Source organism: Podarcis liolepis, assembly GCF_965112155.1.
Source record: "Podarcis liolepis genome assembly, chromosome: 6".
NCBI lineage: Eukaryota > Metazoa > Chordata > Lepidosauria > Squamata > Lacertidae > Podarcis > Podarcis liolepis.
This window is the reverse complement of record NC_139559.1, coordinates 50877151-50892811: the sequence shown is the minus strand read 5'-3', so window position 1 is coordinate 50892811 and position 15661 is coordinate 50877151. Positions and strand designations below refer to the sequence as shown.

Below are 15661 nucleotides of genomic sequence, written 5' to 3'. Positions count from 1 at the left end.
AATATTTCTTGCCTTGGTGGCCAACCCAAAATTTGTTGGTGCCAAGAGTATCATCATCATCCTTCAGTGGGTGGGGCCTGGTCCTTGACCACATGCTGGACCCCTGAAACATAGCACAAATCCGAGAGCATTCCCCTGCTTCCTTCTCCAGCTAGAAATCCGGAGCTGGAGTGGTGGTGGAGCATTTTGCACAGTGTGAAAATATCCTCCTGCCATCTCCATCTTGGAACTGAAAATGAGAAGAGGCTTGCTTTGACTCTGTAGTTGCTGGGTGTTCAAAATGCATGGCAGATGCAAACAAGCCCATGTGCCTCTACATCCCTCTGCCCCTGCTTCATTGCAGAGCTAGACAAGGGAAGTGGAAACGAGTTTACAGGCAACAACCGTTTTGTACCCTCTTACGCCCCATTGTGCCTTCTTCTGGGTCCAAAAGGACCCACACATCAGTGATCGTTCCTAAAGTGGTCACCATCTGTACTTGTTTTGCCTCTATACTTGGAATCCCTAGCAAGGCAGAGACTAGTCAACGTATCTCTTCCTTCTCCCTTCGGCAGAGACTTGGGCTTCTCTTTTATACTGGAGCCTGGCTGTATGGCAGTATGGCAAGAATGGTGAACAAGACTGCGAACTCCTAGCTGGGAACAATCTTTTCCTGAAAGTATGGTAGATATTATGGGGCGAGGAGGGCCAATTGCACTGTCTAAAGCAGCTCCTTATAACTAGGACAAGAGCAGCTGCGGAAGCTAGATACCAGAAGAATTTCCCAGTGACCAGTTGAGAAAGAGGGGCAAACATCTCTTGCTTTGCTGTTCCCGATACCATGCACAGTAAGGAGTGGGGCAGACATATCACCTGCAGTCTGGACTCCAGCTAGTGCATGATTTCAGTATATACCTTACAGGTACATGATGGAAAGCACTGGTGTGAGGTGTGCTTTTTTTAGACATTTAAGATGCCCATACTTGACCACAGATGGTTTTGCATGTTTATTTGACTTCTGTGTAGTAAACTAAACAGTCTGTATTGTGTCAATATCCAAATTTTCTGCCCTATTCCACTAGTAGACACACTATCCATTTAGGTCCTTTATCTTCTGATATTTAGGAGAATTTATACCCCTTTAAATCCACCACTTAAAACAATATGGTAATTTGCTGCTGGAGAACAACAACTGTGGGATAGTGACTTTAACATGAGGTTTGGATTAGGGAATCCAAGATCAGATCTCTGCTCAGCCATGATGCTCACTAGGTGGCCTGGAGCAAATCCCTTTCTTAGCCCAGCTTACCTCAGGAGGCCAAAACGCTTCTGAGCTCCTTGAGCAGCAGGATAAACATGAAACAACTACATAGAACAGTAGATCATTCAGGCGATGTGATGGCTGGTATTTATTTATACATCTGTTTTGAATGGCAACTGATTTGAGCCTCACCAGCCTTCCACCTCATTGCAATGCCAGGTTAACCGAGGCCCCTAAATGGCAATCCAAACAATACTTTGGCCATTCTCCAAAAAAGTTGCCTTTCTTTGTCCTCAGTGAAGAGACCTTTGGCATGGTTGGCAACAGGCCAGTTGGGAAACCCTCAGCCTAATTTCAAAGGAATTTACAAGTGATGAGGTCAGACCTCTGGCAAAGGCCAGGCCCCCCTCCACACCCACAAAGTGGGGGGGGGGAGACATTGAAAAGTGATGGCACCACCCACAACTGAGTTCAGCCCCACCCACACTATGTGAGAAACTTAGCAGGCCGAGTGCCTTCCTCACTGAGCCTCAGGGATGATTTACGCCAAACATCTCAGCTCATAGTAACCACTGGAAAGGACTGTCTACTTCTAACTTTTGTACTGTACACTGCTATCCATCCCAAGCCTGTAGTATAGCATATGCTACCACAGGCTGAATTCAGCACAGATTAGGATTCTGGCAAGCCACCACTAACCTGTATCTAGAGTGACTTGGATGGTGCCTTAAAACCTAAATTTAGCTCATTGTTTTGGATGCAGGCGAGATATAGATAATAGTATATATTTGCATGGATAAAAGTGGTGAGCCATTAGGATGGTCTAGCCTTTTTCTGTGGCTGTAAATGAAGATGTGAATCACTGTCAGCCTCTTCATCTCTCAGCAGGGGGCAACTTGTTTAGCCCAGAGCTGGGCATGATTTCTACCTGCTCAAGGATTCCTGGGCTGTGAGTGTTCCCTTTGCATGCAGGACCCTCCCACGTTCTCGAGCAAAAATGGATATGTGACGGGCCCTCGGGTGGCTCTGTCTGCCCTTCCTCCTGACAGATGGGAGCCTGGCATTTGTACCTTGAAGCAGAGAGCATGTTCCCCCTTCTTTCTGCCCAGCAGAGCAAAGCTCTGCTTTTAAAAATGCTGTTATTCTGCTGCCAGCAATTACGGCTAATGGATGGAGAGGTTGCAGAATGCCGACACAGGGGGAAATGTCTCCATTGTAACCTGCTGCCCCTTCCCTGCACGCTTCCCCCATTTCGGTTCTCAGGCATGCTGGCCCTTGAGGGCAGGCCATTGTTTGGGGTCTTTATGTACGTTGGAAAGGTGACATCCCATGGCAGGGGCCAGACAGGAAATGGAAATGAAGCATGTTGTGTATAGCGGACACAGATCCCTATATGGCCTGAGAACTTCTCACCTCCAGATTGGGCCTTTTGAATGCCATTGACTACCATACGGGTGATTTGTGAATTGAAGTTTCTCATTTCAGGGGCTAATAATCCAAGATCAAGCCCTAGTAACTTGTGTCTCATTCCTAAACCACTCAGGCCTAGCCTTCCACACAAAAACATGGACTCCTGTGTATGAGGGGAGTCTCACCTTTAGGCAACAGGTTAGGAGAAATTGTTATTCATTGAAGCATCAAAGCCCACCCCCCACTCTATGTCCCAAATCCCTGCCTTCAAACAATGAGTGGTTTATCCAGTGGCCAGTTGGGAAAAGTGCTAGGATGAAGTCAATATAAAACTAATTTTCTTTTCTTTGCGAAGAAATGAGGTGTGTGGCAGTAATGTAATTGCAGATAATGAGGTAAGTTATTCTTAATGTTCTGTCCATCTGCTGTCAGCACTATCTGAGATACCTGCCGGCAGTCCCAGGGACCTTCCCACTGCGGCCATATTGAAGGTATGAGGGAGGAGAGAGAGAACACCCCAATTTAATTCTCACTTCTGGTTCGTTGTTGTCATTCTGTATTCTGGTGGCATTGCAACTTTCTTGTGGGCTTGGAAGGAATTTCATATTCCGTTAGTCCATTAACTTCATCTTTTTAATTCAGCAAGCACTATTTTTACTAAACATGCTATTCTACTGTGGAACTCATAGCCAGAGATTTCTGTTGTGTGTGTAAACACATAAAGAACTTGCATAGATAATACACATGCAGCGGCTGCATCTAGTTGGTGGCTGAGGCTTTGAGAGCTAAGTGTGGTGTAATTTGGTCTGATTCGTTCTGCCCGGACGCTGAGGTCCAGCGGCGAGGGCCTTCTGGCGGTTCCGTCATTGCGAGAAGCAAAGCTATAGGGAACCAGGCAGAGGACCTTCTCGGTAGTGGCGCCCGCCCTGTGGAACGCCCTCCCATCAGATGTCAAAGCGATAAATAACTACCTGACATTCAGAAGACATCTTAAGGCAGCCCTGTTCAGGGAAGTTTTTAATCTGTGATGTTTTAGTGTATTTTTGGTTTCTATGGAAGCTGCCCAGAGTGGCTGGGGAAACCCAGCGAGATGGGCGGGGTACAAATAATAAATTATTATTATTATTATTATTATTATTATTATTATTATTATTATTATTATTATTGCAAAGAAGCTGTCACACACAGTAGTGACTATTTAAAAAGTACTACAGTGTGGCTGTTCCATGTAGCAAGCAGTTCATTTCCCTCAAAGAGGTTTGTGATTAAAAGTGACAGGTCTACGTGACAATCAGCTTCACAGGAATGGCTTCTAAGATGCCCTGTTTTATGACTCAGGTTCCTCGCCTGTTTCTACGGCCATATTATGTGTTTTTTATACTGAGTCAGAGCACTGATCCACCTGGGCCATTGCTGCCTGCTCCAATCGGTGGCAACAGTTACCTGTGTTTCAGGAAGTGGCCTTTCCTAGACCAGTTTACCTGTGAACCCTTTAACTGGAGATGCTAGGAACTGAACCCTTCAGCATGTGCTTAAGCACTGAGCCATGATTCCATCCCCCCAAAAAAACACATTAATTGATCAGCTGTTTATGCTCAGGCTAACTCCATTATCTGTTAGATGTTCCTCACAGAGTACACAGCGATTGGATGACGTCAGCATTAGGACTTCATTCTTTATGGGCCAGTATGAGTAACTGACCTTTGCAGTTATATGGAAACAAGTGTGGGCTTGAACTATTTGAGCAGTGAAATTTCCCAAACAGGAAATAAAGGAGGGTGCAAAGGATTGTGAAGTATGGGTGTAACAGTGAGAGCTATAGAGAAATTTAGCGTTTGCTTTGGATCGTACTTCAAACTATGGTATGTTTAGATTAGTATTTGGTTCTAACAAGCTTATTCCATATGCTCATTATCCCATCATCCTTAATGAATCCCCCCTTTTAAAATTTACGGAACTTGGACACAAATAGGGCAAACAGGCTAGATAAACTGGCTGACTTCAAGGGGTTCTGAGCCTATGGTGGCAACAACCCCTTCTCAGCTTCCTATATTTTTGAAAGGGCACTGGGGTTGAAACTGGCACTGTTGTGATCCCCTGTGACTAAAGACAAGGCTGATTAAAAGGCTGAGAATTTCTTTGTGGACTGGCAGCAATGTAGTGGTTTTTCTTGAGACAGCAAAGGGAGCTCACTTGAGTTAGTTTTGCATCTGACCTGGAACTTGAACCAGTAGGGTGCCCTTGGTTAGAAATGATGCAAATATGACACATTAGAATTCAAATAGAGTTTCTTAATCTGCTATATTTTATTCTGATTGCAGGTTTTGCAAAAGATTATTTTTAAAAAGTAGTAGAGAAAATTATAGGGAAAATACCACAAGGAGATGATATTATCCAAACTATATCCTGCTTCAACATTCCCCTTGCCCTGGCTGCCTTTTAAATCACAATACATCAAACTTATCAGAAATGTGACAAATTCAATGTTGTCTAAGAAAAATGTATTTAAAAACCAAGTGCAATTCTGTGAGGAGTGTGCATTTACAAGAAAGACAGAAAGATGTGTCCTGGGACAATGAGGAACCTCTCTGAAATGAAATGTGGCAAAACTGTTAGTGTGGATCCTGCCTAAGTTCTCCACCTTTTGCAAAACTGATAGGGTCGTTTTGAGAACAACTGAAGCAATATATATTGAAAAACATTTTGCATGCTAAAGCTTAAACTAGTACCTTACATTTGCACATTCATGCATCCTGTTTTATTTTTCAGAGGGTCATATTAGCATGCAGGACAGCAGACTAAAATTACTACATTTGTGGTTAATAATAAAGGATCAGAAAGCAGAGAGGATATTGGGGTGGGGAGAAGGGGACGAGTGTTTCCCATGAGACCAGTCTTCTTTACTTCATGCAGCTCTGTGTCCCCATTGACACAGGTGTCTTTTAGTGATTTTGTTCCTTTGTGAATAATGAGGACTAGCCTACAAGATGCATTGGTCTAAGAAAAATGTGCTTTGCCCTAACTTGCCTTTCATTTTTGCCCTGGAAGTCTGCAGATCAGTTGCCAGTGGATGCTGAAAAGTCAGGAGATAATTCTTGACTAGATCCAGAAAGCACCTGTCTTTCCTGTGATAACCAGTCCACTCTGACCTGTGATACGTTAGGGATGCTCTTGAGAAAAACCTAAGAGAAAGCTGGCCCATGGAAGGGGTGAAGGGGCTGAGACCAATGTGAGGTGTGAGGCAGAGATGCAAGCCACCCAGGGACAGTGGGGGCATCTTGGTGTTCTCTCAACAATACAGCCATCATCCGGCAGCTCATCAGTCACAGCATGATGGATTTCAGTCTGGCGCTGGTTGTTAGCAAACTGGCAGGCAGCAAGGTTAGGACTTACAGGTATGATGGCAAGACAGAAAACATCCTTATTTCCAGTTGCGTTGGCAGAGTTGTGAGATACTGTGACAGTGGGTGACGGTGCACAGGTTGTTTGAGCAGACTCTTTCGTTGGGTAACAAAGGCAAATAAAGGGAAGCCAGAAGCAAGGCAGGCAGCCCAATGAACGTCCTCCCCCACCCCCCCAGTGCCGAGAGCTGTTGTACAAAGAGAGCAGCGATATTATTCATTAACAGGAATCTGCCATTCCAGCAGTGACAAATGGCCTCTCACTGCCTCTGCATCAGCTCCTGTACAGACCATAAAGCATGGGGACAGCTTAAATATGGACCTGCTCAGCGCAGGCCATTGGGTGATCCGTCTTGGTGGCTATAATGCAGGTGCAGCCAGCTTCACTCCAAATGAGCACATTTCCCAAGGCCGGGCGCAGAGACCAGTTAGTTCCAGCATCTCATTGGGATTTCATGAGGGACTGTTTCAGCATCTCTAGCCCCGCTGTCCCTACTGTGCAGGGTCATCTGTTGCACACACTTCACATTTGGATCTGTGTCTGCATCTGCTGGGGCCAGAATTTAAACTCTCATTTACACAAGGGCAGGGCAGGCTTTAGCCTTTTGGCCATGTAAACTATAAAGACTAAGTTGTTACCCTGTCCCCACCCTTGGCCAACTCATCTTTTTGTTTTTCACACACAGCCCAGAGGTCCACCTTTTCTGAAATTCTAGGAGCGTCTCTCATTTCCCCCTCTTTCTTTTCCTCAGGGGCTGGGACCCTAGATAATCAACTCTTAAGACCACCAGATTTTGTTTGTTTTTTCCTTAGCAGAGCTTTGGTCCTTCTTTGGGGGCTGCCACCAGTGCTATGCTACCGTTTGCAAACATTTTTCTTTTTGGAGGGGTGCAGATGGGAGGATTCACTGCGTTCAAATGGGGAATTGGGTTGCCTAAAACAAATGGTCCACTTTGAGAGACAGCACCACACTCTAGGCAGAGTAACCCTGGGTTGACCCCATCCATACGCACCCCTAAATCAATTGCATCTTATTATTACAATATCAATATACAATATTCCAACAATAACAACATTGATTTTCCAGCCAGAGGCTGCACCTCAGCCTGTTTTAAAGAGGAGGGAGTAAATAGCAGCCCTCATTAAAAATCTATAGATTGCCCCCTCCCACCAGCCTCCTTCCCCTCCCAAAAAGAGAAAAAGCAGTTTATATTCATTAGAGCTATTGAATATAAAGTAATATGTTTGTGTTGGACATTGGGGTAATGTGATAATCTGTCCGCATATCAGAGAGAAATCCACTTAGCAGCGCTGTCAGCTTGACAAGAAAAATGGGCCCATAAAGCTGGCAAATACATTGCGGGGAAAGAGCTAAGCATGTGCGTTTTGTGTGTTTGGGAGCCATTCTGTGCCAGTGGGCAGGCCTACAAAGGGAGCATTTGTCAGTTCCAAACAAATGTGTGGCATTCTCAGCTGGGGAGGTGGGATGGTTGGACATTTAGGAGTGAAGGTGCTCAGTTGTGTAGGTCTCTGTCTTTATGGCTGTGGATGTTCCCCACATGGCAGGCCTTTCTTTTTATGGCTCTTACACAGATTCAGCTAAGATTGTTGTAGTACCAGGATGGCCTCTCCCTGCCTTCTGCTTTAAGCAACAAGGTTCACCCACCTGGTGCAAATGCAGCAGGAATCATTGCAGTGGAAGAAAAGGTAGCAATATTGGCTGAGGGTGAGCAGTTCCAGTATCAATCAGATGGCTCCAAATTGTTCACTTCTCTCTATCAAGACAAGGTAGCTTGGGTGTGAGTCCAGAGGTTTGGTTTCATTTTGTGCAATCTGATATATTCTCTCCAAGCTGGCACTGTGTGACTCTCTCAGGGTGTTGGATGGTAGTGGAAGAATTCATCACTGGTCCAACTTAGTTGTGGAAGGAATATAGTATAGGATACAGTGACATACAAAGGATATATTTTTAGGAGAACTTTCTCAAAGTCTTTAATTTGTTTGCAAGGAAGTATTAAAAGTACAGGAAAGAGGAATGTTCAGAAACCCTTCAACCCACCATGCAAAGGATGAGCACAAGCAACAAAGTCATTCAAATTGGGGTGAGACAATATATACCCTGCAAGAGCAAACTGAACCAGGTCTGGCTATAGTGCAGGGATTGCACAGCTAGACACGAGAGGGTCAAATTGTGTGGCGTTCCCTGCATTGAAGAGCTGGTTCAAATGTGGACAGTTTGGCATCTGTGTCTACCCTTGAAATGGATTGAGTGTCAGCAAAGCACCCAGTGCTGCATGATCAGTGGCCTCCTATTCTTAGTTGCCATTTTTGTAGAAAATACTCTTTCAAGGTAACAACGAGGAGATTTAGGAGATTTCATATGGCTAATAATTCCCCAAACAGCCATCTGACGGTGTTGTTTTAAAAGCCGCTTAGTTTTTTGCTTTGGAGTTTATGAAAATCTCCCGCACTAATATCCCGGGAGCCAGCCTATAATTGTGTTATTAAATCAATCGGAGCGGATTACATTGTAAAATCAATAAGCGGCTGTAATTGCATATTAGAAAGTTGTTCGGCTGTTGTTGATTTTTTTGTACACGGATAATTGTAATAAGCGTGTTTACCTTCGTGCTGATTTGAAGTCAGTCTTGCTAAATGACTTGTGGCAAGTGAGCTTTGCAATGGCTTGTTAGGAGCCACCTGTACCAAGTGTCTGAAACACACCTGGCATAGTCTGGTTTAAGATAGAGGGGCACAAAAGAGTGTCCAGGGTGGGAAGGCTGGCAGCTTGGCTTTCTTTGCACTAACACAACCAAATGGCACAGGATGTGGTCATAGCCAGAGTAAATTTGCCCAGAAAGAATAGCCCACAGATGGCAAGAAATTGAGAACAGTTGCACTGGGTCAGGCGAATGGCTTAGTATCCTGAATCTTCCTGCAATGGAAATTTATTTCACATATCCATGTGTGTTATGTAGTAGCTTTTCACTTGACCTGTTGCTCCCAGGCAAATTTGTGAATTGCCGACATTGAAAACTTTTTAAATGGGAGATGTAGGGCAATATGAAAGCTCTGACTGTAGCATTCAATCTGCGATGACTGTTTCACACATGCAAGTTGTCAGAAATCAAAGAACTTGATGTATGAGTATTCAGATTAATTCTGGATCTTTTAGTAGAAATGCGTAGCAGAACGTTACCCACATTAGGGTACTTCCAGTTGATCGCTTCTAGCTACTGGAGACCTAATATAATCTGTATGGAGATCTGTCTATTGCCCATCTTTGGTGATCTCATTCAGACTGCCACCTGTACTGGGATGCTATGTATAATAATTACTAAAGTAATTAGTGTAATGTATTCCAGGTGTTTAGAACTCTTCCTGTACAGTATCTCAATAATCTTTACAACAGCCCTATGAATTAGACCAGTATAGTTATCACCATATTGCAGAAGAGGGTTTGCGGCTAAGATAAGAGAATCTTAAAGCAGACTTCCTCTGCCTTGGATCCTCAGGTGTTTTCTCCTGCCTTGGGTGCTCAGGTATTGGATGACAACCCCCAGTATGGGCAATGGTCGGGTGGTGGGGATCAAAGTTCAACATTTGGTGTAGAAAGGTCAGTATGGATTCAGTCAAGGGGCATACAGAGAGAGAAGACAATATAAACTAAAGATGGTCCAAAGGGGAGCAACCAAAACAGTGAGCTTTGGAAGCAAGAATCCCCCTCCCCCGATGTTTTCATTGTGTGTACCCACTGAGGAAATTACGAGTGGCTGAGCAGGTGTAGGTCAGTTTAGGCCAACTATAGAGGATAAGGAATGAACATCTGGAAAGATAGCCTGCAGTATACCCTTCAACAGGCACTGGGGGCATGAAAGAGCAGGATCCAGAAGGTGTATGAAAGAGGTAGCACTACTGTAGACAAGCAATAGGCTGAGACTCTTGATGTTTCTATCTACTCAGATAAGGAGATCTCTCAAGAGAAGATGGAACATACGGAGCCTACAGAACCAGGTCCATGTTTCTGTTCCACTAAGTCATAGTGGTTCCTCAGTTTTGCCTATACTTGTAAACAAAGTTTTTACCAGGGTCCATTGTTTAAGGTTGTGGGTTTTTTTGCCCCTTTGAAAATCTTTACACATATCAAGAGAGACCATTGGTGGTGGTCTGCTTTCCCCCATAGATTCCAAGAATATGAACCCCTCAGAGATACCCTCCCCAATTCCTGACAACACAGGTTTCTTTAGCTGGAAATCAATGAGATGTTTTCAAGGGCAGAGAGGAATCAGAGCTCTTCAGGTAGAAAAACATACTGCAAGAATGTTGAACATCACCACAGATTTGATGAGCCATTAGACTTTGTACAAGGCAGAGAAGTTATGGGAGCTAATGTCCAGCAGATAATCAGACATTTTGTACATTTAGAAGTGGATCTATTTGCTTTGTATTTCAGCCATTAAGTAGAGACATACTTTGCCAGATAGCTGTACTAGGAAGCAGCCAATGTTCAGGTGTGCACATGGCCAAACTTCTATCTTTATACCTTTATTCCCTTCCTTCTGATTGAAGATCAGTAAGTTTGGTGAAAGTGATACTAGTAGTGACTTGTGGCAAATATGGCCAATCCCTGTTTTGAATGTGTTCTGGCTGAGCATGGGTGAGACATGAAGCTGATGGATGTTCCCCCCACCCAATTCTTTTTGGGGTGTGCCTCAAACTCATAAACAGAGCAAATTAAGGGTTGAGGAGGCCAAAAATAGCCTACAGCTTCAACTGTAGGCTATTTGACTACTTGCAGCTACATACCATATAACATGTTCCATTGCAATCTACCTTGCTCTCTAGGGTACTCTTACAGAGTACTTTTTCTGCAATCTTATCCCCACTTACCTACATGTAAGCCTCACTGAATTCAATAGGACTTACTCCTGAGTAGACATGGTAAGGGTTGCATTGCAAATGGGCAAGCTCTGCTCATTATATAAGATCCCTTGCCCCCCCTCCCATTTCTGTAGTCACTGCTGCTTCTTTGCAGCTATTACCAATCTGACTAATGTATGCACCTTGGTGTATGCCGATTTTCATTTTTTTAAACGCAGAATTTTCATCTTTTAGTTGCTTTTGATAAAAAATGCTTGGTTTTGTTAGCCTAGCTATGTAAACTCCCAATGCAGTTGAAGAGCAGAATGTCATCTGTTTCCCCCTAGTTGTGCTACCAGCCTTCAATACGTTAAGCAGGGGGAAGGTAGATGGGGGGCTGTTTCGTGTATCTGTTGACACCCTCCCCAAATACTCAAGCTCCTGCACTTTGGGGCCAAGACAGGTTGGGTGGCAGCTTCCTGCTCCATTCGGCCCCTGGCGTTCATTCCTCAGTCGGTGTGCCTGTCTCCTAGACAGTGAAATATGGCCACAATTAGCCCGGATACAGTTCAATTATGATAAACAGCGCTTGCACCCTTTAAGCCGTGATTAAAAGGCCTCCCCCCTTTGATAGAGAGACCTAATTTCACATTATTATCGCTGCCGCTTGATTATAAAGCACTCCCTGGATTTACAGTTAAGAGACGGATGTGGAGGCGCTGCTTTATCATTTACACATCAGTAATGATGCAGCTGTCCTTCTGCCACAACATCCATTTACTAGCAGGGGTGTGGGTGGGTGTTCTGCTTCCCTCCCCCCGTCAGAGTGGCAGCGCCACCCCATGTCATCCAGGCCCTGCCTGCCACATGCAAGTGGGCAAAGTCACCCTTACGGTAACAGCGTGATGAATGGGCGCACACTAATGAAATGGAGACATCAAGGCGTGGGGCGAGGAAGAAAGAGTGCTGATGGGAGGCAGCGGAGCTGTCCCGAGTCGGAGGGGAGCGGGAAGAAGGATCGCCTCGCCACCGTGTGCTGTCAAGGGAGAAATTACACATTTACTCTTGCTTTTTCTTAAGGAGACGGCCACCATAGATCAAAACATGGATTTACAAGCCAATTTTCAACATGAAATATAGACACCAGGAATCAATTTAAGGCTTGCTTCTATTTTAGCAAACTCTGCTTGCGTTTAGTCCCAGGTAAATAATGCGAGCCAGCCCAACCCTGCTTCCCTGTTAGTTCAGAAGAGAATGGAGCTTGCTCTACTTACCGGTCCATCCTTCTGTCATCCTTCCAATATAAAAGATGAGGAAAGGTGCAAGAGCTGGACTGGAACTAGTGGGGGCCTGTGATGAAAGTCCACACCAAAAGTGTGCAGGAAAGCTACATTTATAGCTGTTGCCCTAATCAAGGCTTTTTATTTAGTGTGTCATGCAATACAGAACCTAGAATCTAGAAAATCTGAAATGCAACTTTAAAAGCATGTTTCTATCCCTCATTGTTGGTTTTTGAAAAGAAAGAAATGCGACCAGCTTCTGTTAATGCTTCAGGATGAAAAAATAGATGAGTGGTGTTGCCAGGAGTTTTATCTTCTATTTCAAACATTTAGAGAATTTGAGGGGGGATTTCCCCTTCACAGATTCCTTTCATGTCTCCAAACCCCTGCCTCCTTTGTTTTGGAAAAAATAAATAAATTACAAATTCTGTTGATTTGCAATTTTTCATTTTGTATAAATTAGATAAACGGGCATTTTGCAGGGAAATTTACTTAAATCATCATCAAAATCTTTTGCACACCTAATTCAAGATATCTTTGTAGAACAGTAACACAGCTGAGTCCGCTGAGTCCATATCCCACTTTATTGGAAATGGCAGAATGCGCCGTGAAGATCTACTTGCCATAGTCAGGAAGCTTAAGTAGGGATGAGACAAAAGGCTCATCCACACTTCAGCTTTCCAAGAGGCTTTCTGCTTGTCCCATGCTTTTTAGGCACAGCTCTGAGCAGTTTTCCATTTGCCTTGCCTCTTTCCCCAGGAAAACCCACTCTTTACCTCTGAATCAGAGCAAACATCAACACGCCAAAATCCCAACTGGCATTTGCTCCGATTCAGTGGTAAAGAGCAGGTTTTCCCAGGGGAAAGTGGTGGGACAAGCAGAAGCAGAAGACATTCCATGCTGCCAGCAAATCTAGGGTGTGCATGAATCATAGAGGTGTTTGCATGCATGCATGCATGCTTATGGGCACATATGTCTGTGAAAGGTCAGCTTTTATGTGTGGATTGTTGTATGCAGTGCTTTTTTTCCTGGCGGTACTCAAGGATACCCAATACCGGCAGCTTTTTTTCTAGAAGCAAAGTACTGCCTATAAGTATGGGGTATGTGTGTGATCCTTTTTTCCAAGCATTTTCATACCTGTCCAATTCAACATTGTTTTATTGATGTTTTAACTGTAAACCGCTTTGAGATTTTTCTTTAAAATATGAAGTGGTATAGAAATGAAATAAATAAGAAGAAGAAGAATAACATGACCGTTCTCACGCCCTTTCTTTCTTTTACTGGCAGATGACTGCAAGAACATTGCCAACATCATGAAGACACTGGCTCACAGAGGGTTCATCTTCAAGCAGACCTCCAAGCCCTTTTGATCTCTGGGGCCGGCCAGACAGGGCTGCATGCGGCCGGCTCCTGCTACCTGGGCGTGATGGGCTGGAGCATTCGAACGACAGAAAGAGGACAGAGGAACGAGCAACCCCACGACTCCGTCAGTTTTGCTGTTCTGCCAGTAGAGGCTGTATATATGGAACTGGAATCTCTGTGTAGGCCTGACGTGACTCCCTCTCTGGGGCCGGCTGCCTGCCCGGCCTGGCCCAGCCTGCAGCCCCCTAGGGCGCTTGCTCCACATGGTTAGAGACGTAGATTGTTTTCCCTTTTGTTGGCTTCCGATTTCCATTGGCATCTTTCTCTCTCTCTCTGCTCATATTTGCGCCTGTAGCAAGACCGTGGCGCCATGTTTGGGGCACTCGCCCTTATTACTTTGAGTCCAATATCGCAACAACCGCGGTCAAGCCCCCCTCCCCTTTTCCTGTGTGAATCTGTTACTGTGTCTCCTGCGTGTCAGCTAAATATTGACTGAGCAGCATCCAGACAGCCCCCCCCCCTTCTTCGGCAGGCTTCTTCCCTCCTTCCCTTCTGTTTTGAATAAACACTAACCCTCTGATTCCTTCTGTATGTGATCTGAGGAAGCTCGGCTCTTTCTGTTCAAGGTAAAGTGCCTGTATTCCCTGCCCACCAAGAGCCACCTATCTCCCTGGGGCTTCATTCAGCAGGGGTTATCGTAGGCAGGAGCATCCTGGCTGATGCTCACCGCCATGTCCTGCATTTCTTGAACCCTGTGATCCCTTGCTCATGCCTCCTCAGAACATGGGGAACCCTACTGTGCATCCACCCTGCACTTGCGCATGGCCCCCCTATGGAGCATGCAGTCCATTGCAGGCAGTGGACGTGCCCATTACTGCTAGCCCAGCAGGGGGTTGTGTTCCCATTACCCAGCAGGGATCTGCAAATTGACTGACATCTCTGTTACTGCCCCTTTGCTCACCTGACTTCCTCCTCCTCCTACAACGGCTGCAACTGACTTGTTGCTTTGAGAGGTGTGGCCTATTCTTCCTATCCTATTCCCATCACCTTGGTCCAGTGTGGGAAGAGGGAAATAAAGAATGACTCGCCCTCTCCCAGCTCAGTATTTTCCTAAAACCTTCTGCCCTAGCTTTTGCTGAATGGATCCCCAGATGGATAGGCTCCAGCTGCCACCTACCTGGGAGCCACACCAAGAGTCAGGCTGTGAGCTGATACAGGCACTGGGCCTTACCGGTAAATAATGCATGGTGTGTGGATGTTCCAGCTGAACCCAACCTGACCTCCTCATTGGCTCGTTATTCCCATCCTTGCTGTAAATGTGCCACATGAATAAAGTTTGGGGGAAAGGAACCTGGCTCCTTGTATGCTGTAAGGGAGTGGGGCCGGGGGGAGGCTTTATCTGAAATATGCTGCTAAGTAAACTCCTTTTCCCAATACCTCTTCAACTGCCCATGTAATCTGGCAGTAACTGCACAGATGTTTCTCCCATCCTTAAATGGATTTGCGTTCTGGGATTGTTTTGTGACACAAGTATCATGTACCTTCATGAGAGAAAATCACCCACATATTCCCATCTGTAGCCAAAACAAAAGCTGCTTCCTTATGAGTTCTTCCCCAGGAAAGTATCTTGAGAATAGGTCATACTTTCCTTTACAATAAGCCTCCTGCCCTGTGCTCTACACCAGGGGTGGGAAACCTCCAGCCCACAGCCCTAATCAGGCCTCAGGGGCTATTTTGTCCAAGTCACACTTACCTGCCTCACACCTGACATAATGTGATGTCAGGCAAAGATGCAGCGGCAAAGGAAGAAGCAGGAACCTTAAAGTTTGATCCTGCTTCTTCCTTAGCAAGTGGAGCTTGTATCTGACACCTTTTAGATTTGGAGCTCCCAAGTAGAGCTGAGTTTTGCTGAAAGTGGTATTTGCAGCCACTGCCAATCAGTGGGCACCATTAAAATGTTTTCATACCATCTGTTTAACATTACTGAAGGGCCCCTCAATGAAAGGAGGATCCTGAAGAAGCCAAATATTTACATCTTATCACCTCGGCTCATTGCACCATCAAGGATGCTTAGCACACAAAGTTCATAGGCTGCTTGGGCCACAGGG

General features: G+C 45.1%; 1 protein-coding gene across 6 annotated transcripts in view; it reads left to right on the top strand.

Annotated features, from left to right (window-relative positions):
* The window catches only part of ERI3 (ERI1 exoribonuclease family member 3), a 204508-nt gene extending 189605 nt beyond the window's left edge, over positions 1–14903 (top strand). For all 6 annotated transcript variants that reach the window (XM_083509724.1, XM_083509723.1, XM_083509722.1 and 3 more), the window contains one exon: positions 13479–14903. In XM_083509724.1, coding sequence (XP_083365850.1) covers positions 13479–13561 — 83 coding nt within the window. In that variant the 3' untranslated portion in view covers positions 13562–14903. The remainder of the gene's footprint in view (positions 1–13478) is intronic.
* The last annotated feature ends 758 nt before the right edge of the window (positions 14904–15661 follow it).